At 47.5% G+C, this 15173-nt stretch overlaps 1 protein-coding gene across 1 annotated transcript; it reads left to right on the forward strand.

Annotated features, from left to right (window-relative positions):
* The first annotated feature begins 9938 nt into the window (after positions 1-9938).
* On the forward strand, positions 9939-14875 carry ABHD11 (abhydrolase domain containing 11). The gene is made up of 6 exons (XM_082201563.1): positions 9939-10109; positions 11268-11403; positions 12154-12327; positions 12570-12740; positions 14056-14237; positions 14418-14875. The coding sequence occupies exons 1-6, from the start codon at positions 9991-9993 to the stop codon at positions 14560-14562; spliced, it is 927 nt and encodes a 308-aa protein (XP_082057689.1). The 5' UTR covers positions 9939-9990; the 3' UTR covers positions 14563-14875.
* The last annotated feature ends 298 nt before the right edge of the window (positions 14876-15173 follow it).

The raw sequence follows: 15173 nt of genomic DNA on the forward strand, positions 1-15173 counted from the left end.
GAGGTGTGTGAGTGGAAACAACCTGACTGTACAAAGGTAAACATCTTCATTCTTTGCCCGACCCACTTTCGCTACTGGCCCCACTCACCCCTGGGATCTGGCCCCTGGAAGGTTTCTGAGGACATGAGGCCCTTGGGATGAAAAGGGTTCCCCATCCCCGAACTACCACCCCAGTCAGGCAATTCGTACATTGTGTGTGTGTTTTGTGTATGTGTGTAAGATGCTTTGCGGGCCAAAATCCTTACTCTGGGTTACGGCAAGTCCCTGAATTCAAAGTTCGTTGCTTGTTGTCAGGGTGAGGTGAGATATGGCTCAACTGCAGCCAACCTTTATCCTTTGAGGAGGAAGTGGCAGCGGGGTCAGCAATTATATAACGAATGACAACAGGAGCTAAATGGGTGAATTGAAGCAAGATTTGGTAGATTGGTAGTGTGAGAGGCAGAAAGGCAACTGTCTACGTCTGTTTATCATTCCAGGACTGAGCCGTGTTATATCAGAAATGGATTACAAAATGCATCAAATTAAGCCCAGGGCTTTGTTTCTCAAAATAAGAGGTTCTGGAGTGAGAGGTTGAGAACAAGGTTTAAGAGCAAGGAATAATAATAATAATAATAATAATAATAATAATAATAATAATAATATTTATACCCCGCCCATCTGGCTGGGCTTCCCCAGCCACTCTGGGCGGCTTCCAACAAAATATTAAAATATAGTAATGCATCAAACATTAAAAGCTTCCCTAAACAGGGCTGACTTTAGATGTCTTCTAAAAGTCTGGTAGTTGTTGTTCTCTTTGACATCTGGTGGGAGGGCGTTCTACAGGGCGGGTGCCACTACCAAGAAGGCCCTCTGCCTGGTTCCCTGTAACTTGGCTTCTTGCAGTGAGGGAACCGCCAGAAGGCCCTTGGCATTAGACCTCAGTGTCCGGGTAGAACGATGGGGGTGGAGACGCTCCTTCAGATATACTGGACCGAGGCCATTTAGGAAATGAAAAGGGGGGGGGAATGAAACTTTGTGAGCTCCGTACATGTGTGTCTACAATACACTTAGCACATGATCAGAGGCACTCTTCCCCATATTATTATTGCATTTATATCTGGCCTTTTTCTCCAAGGAACTCAAAGTGGTGTGCGTGGTTCTCCTGTTTAATCCCCACACAACAACCTGGGAGGTAGGACAGGCTGAAAGGCAAGGTCACAAATAGTGAACTTCATGACTGATTAGGGATTTGAACCCTGGTCTCCCAGCACTCTTAACAGCTACACCGCCACTGGCTCTATGCAATGTGATGCAATATTATTATTATTATTTTCCCCATTCCATCCCAAATGCTGAATGCAGGTTCTCAAACAAAAGGCTCTCGCAAATGGCAATCTCGACAGTTGAACCAGGACGTGAATTGGCAATATATGCCCGTTCCTTGTTTTCCTGCAGAGGGTGGCTTAAACCTGCTTCGTTTCAGCCGGGACAAGGAAGAGAACCAGCCCTTGGCCGCCTTTTGCTGGTGTGTTCCCAGACAAGAGTGAGTTGAGCAAGCTTCTGTTTATATCCGCCTGTTCCTTGCGCAGAGAGCGTGATGGATGATGGCTCCCACACCCTCCTCCTTGGATCAGCACACTTGCATGAGGCAATCATTGCAAGGAGGACACAGCGGAGTTGGGGGTGGGGAGAGAGAGGCAGGTGGGGCTGGGAATCCTCAGCAGAAGCAGAAACGGAGTGGTTTGGGGAGCGAAATGGCCCAGCGCCTTGTTCACTCACATTTCTTTGGGGCGGGGTGTCCATACATACATCATCAGTGCCAGGAATTATTTGGGGGGGGAGAGGGGAGCTGAGCAAGGGAGCCTTAATCAGGTTCCCCACCCCCAATCGTAGAATTGTAGAGATGGAAGGGTCCCCCAAAGGTCATCCAATCTAACCCCCTCTCTCTCTCACACACAAAGCTGCACAACTGCCCAGAGGGCAGCACCTGTTTCCCCTTTCTAATTAATATCCCTTCCAATCCAAAGCAAACATTTAACACCATGTTGTTGACATTTAACAGGCAATAAAGGACGATCACTCTTAAATCAATAAGCACTTTGTGACAAATAAGTAACAGGCTTTAAGTGCTTTTTGAAAAAAACGAATACTCAGATTTCCCACCCGCTTTACAAATATCCACTCTGGTGAATTGGATCCTCCCCATCCATCTCAGCTCCACCACAAATGATTGCTCATAGTGGGACAAATGTACAATAAAGCACTATATCCCTAGTAGTTAGGGTGACCATTATCCTAGTTCACAGAGGATAGTCCTCTCTTTGAAGGTGTCCTCTGTTTGAGTCAGGGACGTCCAGGCCCAGTCCTGTTTAAAGATACAGAACCCTAAGAGCAGGTGGGGAGAAGTTGATGGAGATACCCACCCCGAACGTAAGAAGAGCTTGCTGGATCAGGCCAATGGCTCCCCCAGTCCAGCATCTTGTTCTCAGAGCCTGTACCTGTGGGAAACCAGCAAGCAGGATCTGTGGCTCCCAGCAACTGGTATTCAGAAGAATTTCTGCCTCCAACCATGAAGGCAGAGCAGAACCATCATGGCTAGCAGCCAAGGATAGCCCTCTTCTCCATGAATTTGTCTAAGCTTATAATAATAATAATAATAATAATAATAATAATAATAATAATAATAATAAAAAAATTTATTTATACCCCACCACTGAGCTCAGGGCAGCTAACACCACTAAAATTTCAGTAAAAACATAATAAGAAAAAATAAAAAGAACAATTTAAAATGCAATTTAAAATTCAGCCTCATTTTAAAAGTCAAAACCACTAGGGGGTGGGGGGAAACATAAGGGTCAGACTGAGTCCAAACCAAAGGCCAGGTGCAACAGCTCTGTCTTGCAGGCCCTGCAGAAAGATGTCAAGTCCTGCAGGGCCCTAGTCTCTTGTGATAGAGGATTACACCAAGTCGGGGCCAGTACTGAAAAGGCCCTGGCCCTAGTTAAGACCAACCTAACCACCTTGTGACTTGGGACCTCCAAAATATTGTCATTTGTGGACCTTAAGGTCCTCCGCGGGGCATACCAGGTGTTATGTACTGAAGTTCTCACCCTGGGCCAGCAGGGGGATACTGTAGACAGTTATGCAAATGAAGGGTCGAAAAGTGACGTTCAGTGATTGGATAGTTTTGTATGCAAATGAAGGATCGAAAAGTGACATTCAGTGATTGGATAGTTTTAGAAAATGGCAACAGTTGCATTGTTCTGGAGCTCTATATAAGCAGGCTGACTGAGCTCCTCAGCCTAGTTCTGTTCTGGCATCTGAATAAAGAAGAGCTGTTTAAAGAATTGCTGTGTCGTCTGACATGTTCACCCACAACTTAACACCAGGAGAGGCGGTCCCGTAGGTACGAGGGTCCTAGGCTGCACAGAGCTTTAAAGGTCAAAACCAGCACCTTAAACCTGACCCTGTGCTCCACCGGGAGCCAGTGCAGTTGGTAAAGCACTGGATGAATGTGATTTCGCAGCAAGGACCCCATAAGGAGCCTCGCTGCGGCATTCTGCACCTGCTGGAGTTTCTGGGTCAGCTTCAAGGGCAGCCCCGCGTAGAGCGAGTTACAATAATCAAGCCTGGAGGTGACCCTCGCAAGAAGGATTTCCACTGAGCACCACTTGGGCAACAGTCCGAGCAGGTACACAGCACATCAGCTGGGCACAGGTCTTCCCCACTAGGGTGAGAGGGGTGGTATTTCTATTGAAATCATAGTTGTCGTTTTTAAATGTGCAGCAATTCTTACAAAGGAGGACATGCAGAATCCACACGAAACCGAGTCTTCATGCTCGGCAGGGAGTCTGCAGTCGCCCTACTGATGGGGCAGAAAGCTATTTGCAATTCTGCTTGTAATTCAGAGTGGAGGAGCCAGAAGCTTAGTAGCACTAAGAGTTGCCTGTCTGGGAAGCAGCTTAGGACGCCAGCAATCGTAGAATTGTAGAGTTGGAAGGGACCCAAAGGGTCATCCAGACCAACCCCCTACAATGCAAGAATCACAGCTAAAGAGGGAATTCGTAGGCTGCAGAGGTCAGTTTGCTCTTGTCTGCTCCTGTCTCAAACATCTAGGGGAGCGAACTGCACTCTGCCCTTCACGACACCGTGTTTGCTCTCAAAGCAGGCAGGGCACAGCGTGTTCCCAAAGACCTCACCCTCATCATAAAAGATCCAGTCCCTGGCTAAGTCCATTTAATGCCAATCGAAAGCTAGTAAAATGCTTCAAGACTGACTGGGAGGACTCCAGCTCAGGTTGGAAGACGGGCTTTCAGTTACTCACAGCAGATCTGTACATCCATAAAGCACATCCTACACATATTGAAAGTTCATGGCTTTGCCCAAAGAATCCTGGGAACTGTAGTTTGTTAAAGGCACTGGGAATTGTAGCTCTGTGGGGTGTAAACTACTGTTCACAGGTTTTTTTGGGGGGGGAGTCTTGTGTTTTAAATGTGAATTCAGTGGGCTTAAAATATATAGTGTGGGTCAGTTGTTCAGGGTTAGAAAGTGGCCAAAATGTCTGAAAAATGTTTTCCTGAGAATTTCTCTTAGAGTCAAGCCCTTCCCTGGAGACTATTGGGTGACTTCAATTTTTCAGTCCTCTGGACAGAGTGGATCCAACTCATTGTGTGTGTGTGTGTGTGTGTGTGTGTAAGCGTAAGCAAAATTGATGAAGAGTCTAGGTAAAGGGACCCCTGACCATTAGGTCCAGTCGTGACCGACTCTGGGGTTGCGGCGCTCATCTCGCTTTATTGGCTGAGGGAGCCAGCGTACAGTTTCCGGGTCATGTGGCCAGCATGACTAAGCCGCTTCTAGTGAACCAGAGCAGAGCAATGGAAAAGCTGTTTACCTTCCTGCTGGAGCGGTACCTATTTATCTACTTGCATTTTGACGTGCTTTCGAACTGCTAGGTGGGCAGGAGCAGGGACCGAACAACGGGAGCTCACTCCGTCACAGGGATTCAAACCGCCGACCTGATCGGCAAGTCCTAGGCTCTGTGGTTTAATGCACAGTGCCACCCGCGTCCCTAATGAAGAGTCTAGTGGTGCCCAAAAGACAAACGGTTTTTATGAAGGCATGAGCTTTCGTGTATAGAATCGGTAACACGGCTCCCCCCCAAAAAAAATATTGTTGAAGGTACACCCCCCCATCACACACTTTTTATTCCTCTCTTCCTTAGCCTGTCACTTTCTTCAAAGGTAGCACGGTTCAGCATTCCTCAGAAGGATTTTATGAGAAATGTGCTGATCACCTTCTTCCCTTGGAGGGCAGGATGTTCAGTGTGAAATGTACACACACACACACACCGTTCAGCCACCCATAAACAAGGCAGAGAATCTGGGCAGGCTGTTTTCGCCTAGCTGGGTTGGACTCTGCACATACTCAGCAAACCTCCATTACTGCACACTTTTGTTAAGAGTGCTCCCCAGCAATCACTCTTCGTCCCATGTGTTGCCTTTAAAATACAACACGCACTTGGCTATCCTGCTCCAGTCTCTGCTTAGTAGCGCATGGGTGGTGCAGGAGTTGTGGCTTTGGCCAAAAGAGCAAAGGCATCTGTAGGGTGGGGGCTGCCATGTGGATGCACCCTAAGAAACGCTCTGTAGCAGGCTAACGGCGGAGGACACAAGGACTGCTCTGTGCAACTGAGTGCAGAACAAAGAATGGGTTTGTGCGACCGTCACACCCCAAAGCACATGACCGATACCTGTGATACTGAGACAGGTGCAAGATACTTGGCCCATTGCCAGCCTCTCTGTGCATGCCGCTTCAGTTTAACCCTTTCCTGGGCCCAGCAAGTCTTTCTAGGGAGAGCTAGGTGGTGCTGGCTGAGGGTTAGGCAATAGTGCAGCCTACAATGCGAGGAGGAGAAAGACATCCAGCCCCCATTCTGCCCCGCCTGACCGGATAAATACGGCACTGCCTTCTTTCCATAACCCAAAACACAACATGCTGTGGCTTACCCTGCCAGGTTGTTAATAAGAACAGAAGAAGAGTCCTGCTGGCCCATCAAGTCTAGCATCCAGCAAATGCCTCATCTGGATCCGAGCAAAAGAACACTCTCTCACGGTGGTTTCCAGCAACTGGTATTCAGAAGCACACAATGAAGGTGGAACACAGCCATTGTGGTTATTCTCTGTGCCGTGGATGATTTCCCTGGTTTTGCAGTGAGTCAGATAGAAAGGGGGGGGAGGGAGAACAGGGGGAAATTTAGCCAGTTACCACCAGCACAGCTTGTCACTGGTTATACAGTCCTCTTGTGCGTGAAGTTGACAGTGTGATGCAATGCCCACAAGGTGTATCTCAGCTTGACCTACCTCCCACTGTTGTAAAGATAGGGTGTGGGACATGTATGGTCCCGGAGCTCCTTGGATGAAACATGGGATAAATATATAAGAAATTACATGTGGCAGGCATTACGCAGTGGTTTGGGACAGGCACCCGGTGCATGCTCAGAGGCAAACTCATTGCTCTTCACATGCCACAACGTTTCTCATAGCTGAGTCTTGGCACAAATTAAGTCCTGGGAAGGGGAATGGCAGAGTTTTGCTCTGAGTTCACAGTTGGATGGGACCAAATGGCAATTCAGTCAGTCCACTACTGCTCCACCCAATCCAAAGGCAAGACAGTCTACCAACCAGCCCACACAGATCCATGTGGTCCCAACCACCAGTGTACAAGAAGTTGTTGTACCACAACATAGCTGTAGATGAATTAAGGAAGCGAGCCAAGCAACGTTGTGAATGGGAAGATAAAAACATCCCTGACGGATCGGGCCCCAGAGGTCTCTCTGGTCCAGCAGCAGCCAAATATCTCCTGGGAGCTCACAAGCAATGAAATGCCCATTGATTGCTCCTGTCGTCTGCCCTGCACATGCAGGCTGCATTTTGCTTTTCCATCAGCTTCGGCTCATGGCCTAGCTGCGCCCCTATCTGGACAGGGATAGCCTAACTTCCATCGTGTATGCTCTGGCAATTTATAGGTTAGATTACTACATTGTGTTATATGTGGGGCTGCCTCTGAAGATGGTTTGGAAACTTCAGCTGGTGCCACATTCAGCAGACAGGTTGCTCCTCAGGGTAAAAGGGTTTGAACATATAATACTTTCCAAGCCCAATTCAAAGTGAAGGTTTTGACCAATGAAACCTTAAATGGTTCAGGACAGCAATATGTCAAGGCCTGCCTTCCCCCCTAAGGACCAACCCAGACCCTGTGATCATCATCTGAGGCCCTTCTTTGTGTGTCTCCTTTGTGGCAACATGAGACTGGGCCTTTTCTGCATGGGTCTTTTTAACAGGAACACAGGAAGCTGCCTCATACTGAGTCAAGCCATTGGTTCATTTAGCTCAGCATTACCTATGCACTGACTGGCAACAGCTTTCCGGGATTTGAGGCAGGGAGTGTTTCCCAGACCTAGCAAGCGATGCTGTTGAGGACTGAACTCGCGACCTTCTGCATGTAAAACAGATGCTCTACCGGTAAGCTACAATCTCACTGTCATCAATTTAGCTTGGTATTGCCTACACTGGCTGGCAGCAGCTCTTTAGGGTTTCAGACAAGGGCACATTCCCAGTACTGCTTGGAGATGCTGGGGACTAAACCTTCTTCTGTATGCAAAGCAGATGCTCTCCCACTCTGGTAGCACTCTGACTTCCCTCCCTGAGGAGCCAAAGCTGGTCTTTCTTTCCACAAGTGTGGTCGTGTTGACACTTCTTCTGAGCTTACAGGAGGTTCAGGACAGGAAGCACTTTCTGTTCTACTTTTTTTCTTTTTAAAATGTTTTTATTAGCAATTTCAACATAACAAAATATCAAAACATATCATATTCATTATTCCCCTTTTTTCCCACCTCCCCATCAAGCCCCCCTCCCCCCAGAGACTTCCCTCAGCTCCTCGCTCTGATTTCTCAACATATATTATTCTCTGCATATTATAAAATTGTGTAAATCCTTATATTATCTGTCTACCATATTATCAACCAATAAATTTGTGTATGTTTATTCAAAGCCTTCCAAGGAGTCTAATTCATTTTGTTGTCTTTTTAAATAATTTGTAAAAAGGTCCCATTCTTCTTTGAAGTCACAGTTGTCCTTATCTCGCAATTTATATGTCAGTTTAGCCAGTTCTGCATAGTTCATCAATTTCTCTTGCCACTGTTCTTTTGTTGGGCTTTCTTCATTCTTCCATCCTTGTGCTATCAAGACTCTTGCCACTGTTATAGCATACATAAATAAGTTCTTTGTTTTCCTTGGCAGGTCTTGTCCTACAATCCCTAACAAAAATGCTTCTGGTTTTTTTTTACAAATGTCATTTTAAGTGTTCTACTTTTTTCTGATTTGGCTACCATCTACAAAATAAAACAAAACAGAGAAAAGCTGAGTGGTGGCACGTCATCTTGCTTGGAAATTGCTTCATTCCATCAGACAGTTTGGGGAAATGATTTACAATGAGCTTAAGAAAATGTTCAAATGCTCTTTCCCTAAAAAGCCTGAAGCCTTCCTGCTAAGAATTATGGGTAACGAAATTCCAAAAGAGTTCAGGAAAGTCTTTATGTATGTTACAGTTGCTGCCAGAATTGTAATTGCAAAAGGCTGGAAGGGAGAGGATATCCCATCTAAATTAGACTGGCAACATAAATTAAGAGAGTACACTGAACTGGCGAGACAATATCAGCAAGGTTACAAGACGTTACAGATGAAAAATTTATCAGAGAGTGGGACGCATACAGAGTTTATCTAAAAGAACATTGTCAAAATATCAATCCGTTGGCAGGTTTTGATTGAACTTTTGTGTGTAAATAGGATAATTTTATAAAATTTAAAGTAAGCTGAACAACATGGTGAAAATAAAGTTAAGTGCGTATTCAAGGAATCTAATTTGGGAACATAATGGGAAGGTCGGAGGTCATATCAAATTTAATTACAAAATCACGTACAAAGCAAGTACCAATTAAGGAATGAATGACTGTTTATTTTTTATTTTGTCTTTAACATCTATTGATCATTTTTGTTATACGGTTTACAATCAATAAAGCATTTGAAAACTTTTTTTTTTTTTTTTAAGGAAAATGCTTCATTCCACACAAACCCACTCTCTACACACCCAGATCTGTGGGCTGCTGCTTCTCAGTACTGTTTGAACAGCACTTTGTACATGCTTGGTTGCACTGCTTGTCATAACATCCTAGGTTCGGTCCTGTATGTGGAGGAAAAGTGGAGGCTGAAAGAGATTGAAAGAGGGGTAATAGGATGGCAAAGACCCTGGTATCCAGATCTGATATTTTCCTACACCCCTGCAAATCCTCTGGAGAGCTCTTTCCTTCTTTCCTTTGGAAAGGAAGAGCGTGAACTGCTTTAAATATGAAATTTCCTTGCCATTTCATTCACTACATACTGTATGTGTATGTAGATGTATGCACGTATATATATTAGGACCCACCCTATTTTTGTAATTTTGTTTTAAGCTGCTTTTAATATTGTGCAATATTGTGCTTTAATATTAATTTGTTTTAATTGTTGGAACTTGTCATGGCGTTGGAGTCTTAGGGTACAACAACAACAACAACAACAACAACAACGTATATATATAATGCGCTCTGCAAGCTTTTGAATTGTATAGCACTTTTCACGCATATATGTATAGATAAATGCCAGCTTCTGAATGACGCAACATTCTTCTATTTTAAATAGAAGAGCGCTGCTCGATTCTGAAAGCTGCAGCTCACTCAGTCGCCAAACTGTATTAGACGCTCTCGCGCTGCTCTCTTGCTCCCCCTGGCGGCGCATGCCCGCATCCTTTCTTGAAGCGACACTAGGGAGCGGAGCCTCCACACAAAGCCAGAAGAGGCGGGACTGCTGCCTGCCACTCTTCCCTGTAACCGAGGCAACAGACCAGAAGTGATTCTGTGGCCCCGCCCCCGCTTATTCGTCGCTCCCCTGTCTCCTTGGTGACCGCTAAACCCGCCCAAGGATGCTCCGCGCTCTCTCCTTCCCGAGTTTCCCGCCCCGCTGGTCCCGGCTCCATTCTTTTCGCCGCCGCCGCACAGGCCCGGCCCGGGAAAGGAAGGGCCTCGCCAGCCACGCCGTGACGTAAGCGCTCCGGGAGGGGGAGGTGAAGGCTGAAGGACGCGGCGAGGGGGGAGAGAGCGGCTTTACGTTTCCCGAAATCCTCCGCGGGGGGCCTAGCCGCTGCTCGAAGCCTGCATTTACCCGGATGTTAGGACCATAGAGTTGAAAAGCCTAGGTAGGCGCTGGGTGTCCCTCGTTGGCGCTCAGCTGTGGGCCTGTAGGTTCCCGGATGGAGCCACTATTAGAGATGTGTGCGCGCCATATTTTTTTCCTGGATAGTCTCTGTACAAGGAACTGAAAGACATCGCCCCCTCTTGGGCCGATGGAGGCAAGACATCCGTTTTTCGTGCACTCAGGATAGGTATTAAAGGCTTAGGACAGGCATTCCGAAACTCGGCCGTCCAGATGTTTTGGGACTACAACTCCCATCATCCCTAGCTAACAGGACCAGTGGTCAGGGATGATAGGAAATGTAGTCCCCAAACATCTGGAGGGCCGAGTTTGGGGATGCCTGGCCTAGGAAATGGTGTGTTGCATAGAGAAAGCAGGTGCAGGAGAGAGATCCCCACTTTGCTTAAAATTTGCTTAATAACTTCTCCACGCTGCCTCCCATGGCAGCAAGTTCCATAGGTCATATGTGCTGCGTGAATAAGTCTTGTATTTTTTCTTTCCTGAATCTTCCAGCATTTTGCTTCATTGGATGTCCACGAGTTCTAATGTAATGAGAGAGGGAGAAAAACTCTTTATCCACTTCCTCTATGGCATGCATAACTGTATAAACTTCTATCATGTCACCTCTTACTCACATTTTCTCCAATATAATAAGTCCTAAATGCTTCAGCCTTTTCTCATAGGGGAGTCGCTTCACCCCTTTGATAATTTTGATAATTTTGGTTGCCCTTTTCTCAACCAGAAGACGACAGAATAACCTGCCACAAGTTTAGACAGATTTAAAACATGATTGAGGAGCATCTGTGGCCCTCTTCCAGCTGTTGCTCGGCGACTGTAAATATGCTCTTATCTAAGCAGAGCTCTTTTTAGAGTCCTATACCAGTGGTGGAGTTTTTCACCCTATAGCTGTTTGCCGACACTTGTGGCAAAGTCCGGACATCCCTTTCTTGGAAGGAAGGCCTTGAGGCTTTTTCCTTCACATGAACTCTCTTTCACCTCTGTTTGCAGCCCAGTGCCCGTATCGTATGCAGTGTTTGATGGGCCCTCTCCCGAGCCCCCGCTCGTTTTCCTACATGGCCTGTTTGGAAGCAAGACTAACTTTGCATCCCTGGCCAAGAAGCTGGTGCTCCAAACTGGCCGCAAGGTGAGTGAGAATTGGTTTTGGGCTACATTGGGGAGGTGATTGCTCCTGGTTTGCGCTTTGGTTTGCATGCAGAAGGCTCTAGGTTCAACCCCTGGCATCACCAGGTAAGACTGAGAAGGACTCCTGCCTGAAACCCTGGAGACAGTGTTAGAAACAAATATATAAGTTAGGTGCCAAATAGCACCTTAAACCTAAGTTATGGTCTGCACAACAGAATGTCTTGTTCACTAGGGGGTTGAACTAAATGACTCTCGTGGTCCCTTCTAAAACTACAATTCTATGATCCCAACTGCATTGCTTGACTATAGGTTGCTCTTACAACAATTCATTTGTCCTGGTATACAAGAAGGAGAAACACACACCATGGAAATGGTATTAGCTATGAACTAAGGCAGAGATTTTTAAACTGGCCACAAACCTGGCACCCAGAAATCTCCTTGTAGTCGTGTTTGGACCCATGCCAGTAGCAAAACGTGCCTGGTGCCTGGAGGATTTTGAACACTGCTTGGAGAACTGCTGCCAGTTGATGTGGAATAATACTGAGCTAGAGGAACCATTGCCCTGACCTGGTAGCATCTTTTTGACACTGGACCGGGCCTGTTTGGGGGTCATTTTTATGTAGCCAGGTAGAAATCCTGGGCGCTCAGAAGCTGCGGGGCCCCCTCAAGATTTCATATTGCATCATCCAGAGCCTATGCAAAGCCAACCTTGTGCCAACCCACTGCTGTCCCTCTTCTCCTGCCCAGTTAGGTGCTGACGGTGGATGCCCGTAACCACGGCGACAGCCCCCACAGCCCGCTCATGACGTATGAAGCCATGAGTGCCGACATCCACCTCCTCCTCCGCCAGCTGAACCTCAGCAGGTGTGTCTTGATCGGGCACAGCATGGGCGGCAAGACAGCCATGGTGATGGCGCTGCAGTGGGTAGGTGGAGTCTCTTGGTGGCCCTTCCTGTGTTCTGCTGCTGGATTCCTGCCGTGGGAGTGGGGCGGACAGTGGCTTAAGGAGCAAGCGCATCTCCTGGGCTAACTGGGAACTGGTGGTGGGGATGGTGGGGACCGGTAGCTCAGAGGTGGGGAAGGTGTGGTCCACAGGCATCCCTGCTTGTACCTGCACCTGACGCTTTTCTGACGCCTTGGCTCCTTTGTCTTTCCTCTGCACCCCAGCCAGAGTTGGTGGAGCGCCTGGTGTGTGTCGACATCAGTCCTAGCGAGACGACGGCCATTTCAGGCTTTCAGAACTTCATTGCTGCCATGAAGGCGGTGGACATCCCCCGAGGCATCCCTCGTTCCACCGCACGCCGGCTGGCAGAAGAGCAACTGCGCCCAACCATTCAGGTAATGCCCCACCACCTCGGAGGTCCAACATCACATGGGCCAGACCCCAAGCCTCGTCGTTCTGACGACTTGGACAGAGAAAGGGAGAAAGCGAGGGCCACCAACCTAGATGAGTTTAAAAGAGGTTTGGACAAATTCATGGAGGAGAGGCGTATCATGGCTACATGATGGCTGTGCTCTGCCTCCACAGTTGGAACAGGGTTGGGTGGCCTTTATGCGATTCTTTGGGGGCTATGGTTTAATTTTGGTGGTGCATCATTTTTTCAATTACATTTTTATATTTTGTTGTTAGACCTTATTATAAATTACAAGGTGGGTGTTTAGCTTTATTTAACTTTTCTTAACAAGAAGTTTTCATTAACTTACTGATTATTTACATTTTGTTAAATTTCCTAACCCGTTAATGAGTCTGCTCTGAGCAAGGCTTAGTTGGGCACAGCTCTAGCTAACTGCATTATATGAACCATAACTTGAAAGAAAGGGACGTGGGTGGTGCTGTGGTCTAAACCATAGAGCCTAGGGCTTGCTGATCGGAAGGTCGGCAGCTCGACTACCCGGGATGCTGTGAGCTTCCGTTGTTTGGTCCGAGCTCCTGCCCACCTAGCAGTTCAAAAGCACATCAAGTGCAAGTAGATAAATATGTACCACTCCAGCGGGAAAATAAACGGTGTTTCCGTGTGCTGCTCTGGTTTGCCAAAGCGGCTTAGCCATGCTAGCCACATGACCCAGAAGCTGTCTGTGGAGAAACGCTGGCTCCCTCGGCCTATAGAGCGAGATGAGCATGCAACCCAAGAGTCGTCCGCGACTGGACCTAACGGTCAGGGGTACCTTTACCTTTAACTTGAAAGATAGTGCGCTTGAGCTTGCTTTCCCCTCCTCCCTCCCCTTCCTTTATCCTTATGCGCTGTGTCTTTTTTCAGTTATTAGCCTAGGGACAAGAACTGTCTTAGTAATTTATTTTGTTAGTAGCTCTGAGAGTTCTTTTTAACAGAACACCATAGATAAAAAATAGTTCAGTGATGTCTACAGTGATGGACAGCAATTCTCCAGGGTTTCAGCCAGGAACATACCCAGTCCTACTGGTAGATGCTGAAGATTGAACCAGGGCCCTTCTGTGTGCAAGGCAATCACTCTACCACTGAGATATGACCATTCCTCTGGCATACCTCGGGGGTTGGGGCAGGGGTTTCAGGGGCACAGTCAAATGGGGACTTGCAAATCCCAACCCCAGATTCCATGCTTACAAGGTCAGCACACAGTGCCTGTTGCTGGATCCTGTGTTTCCCCATGAGCCCCTTCCATCTTCTTTGCTCAGGAGCCAACCATCCGCCAGTTTCTGCTCACCAACCTGGTGTACGCCGAGGACCGGTTTGTGTGGCGCGTGAACTTGGATGCCATTTCCCAGCACCTGGGCGAACTGATGGGCTTCCCTCCTTTCCAGGTGGACTACCCAGGGCTTACTCTCTTTCTCGGGGGCTCCAAGTCCGGCTATATCAGGTGAGCTGTCGCCAGCAGAGGGGTCTGCATCGTCTCCTGCGCAAACCCTTTGGAGAGTCGAAGGGTCCCTGCTGTGTCCCCTTCTCAGTGTAACATGAAGCAAAATCTGATACCCAAACTGGCTTGTTTCCTTTTCCCATCCCTCTGGCTGAGCTTTGCTTTCCCTCCCCTTCTCTGCAGCTCTGACGACTACCCTGAGATCGACCGGCTTTTCCCGGAGGCAGAGATCCAGTACGTCCCTGACGCTGGACACTGGGTTCACGCGGATCAGCCCCAAGAATTCATTGCTGCCATTTGCAACTTCCTTCGCTTTCTTCCACTGTAGTTTCCAGCCGGCCTCCCAGAACAGGAAAGACAAGGAGGTCCCTCTCCTGACACTAGTCAGGATACCCCTCCTTCTTTTTTGCCAACTTTACTCCTGTGAATGGCTCCCGTTCTCCAGAACTGGCTTCCCCAACTCAAGACTGGCACGTGCTCTTTGTTAAGAGCCCCCCTGCCCCCCCCCAGGAGGCCTGCATAGCTGCCATGTGGAACTCCTGCAAATATAACCTCACTAGTGGCTGGGATGCCACTTAACTCAATGGGGCTCCTTCACTGTACAGTATTTAATATTAAATAAAACGACGTTTCATTTTAAATGGATGATCTTTGACCCTCCAGAGAGCCAGGAGAGAAAGAAACAGTCAATAAGGCATCTGATCCAGAGAGGAGAGGGAGCTTGGTGAGTGCTAGTGTAGAGCGATAATATTGGTTTATTGTCCCAAACTGGTTTGAGGTCCATATTGTGATAACAGTTTTGTAATTTCTGACCTGGCAATATATGGCAAACCATATGTGTGTGTGTGTGTACTATGCAAAAATCACAATGTAGGAAACAAACTATGAAGCCAGCCAACACCTCTACATAGCTCCATCCTTATTTGAGACATCGTGATA

This window comes from Podarcis vaucheri, assembly GCF_965113315.1.
Source record: "Podarcis vaucheri genome assembly, chromosome: 15".
Classification (NCBI taxonomy): Eukaryota; Metazoa; Chordata; class Lepidosauria; order Squamata; family Lacertidae; genus Podarcis; species Podarcis vaucheri.

Bases quoted from the DNA above. Each gene is read 5' to 3' on its own strand.
- ABHD11 (XM_082201563.1), top strand. From the start codon at position 9,991: ATGCTCCGCGCTCTCTCCTTCCCGAGTTTCCCGCCCCGCTGGTCCCGG. The intron at 12,741-14,055 runs GTAATGCCCCAC...TTCTTTGCTCAG, and splicing joins AACTGCGCCCAACCATTCAG to GAGCCAACCATCCGCCAGTT. The intron at 14,238-14,417 runs GTGAGCTGTCGC...CCTTCTCTGCAG, and splicing joins TCCAAGTCCGGCTATATCAG to CTCTGACGACTACCCTGAGA.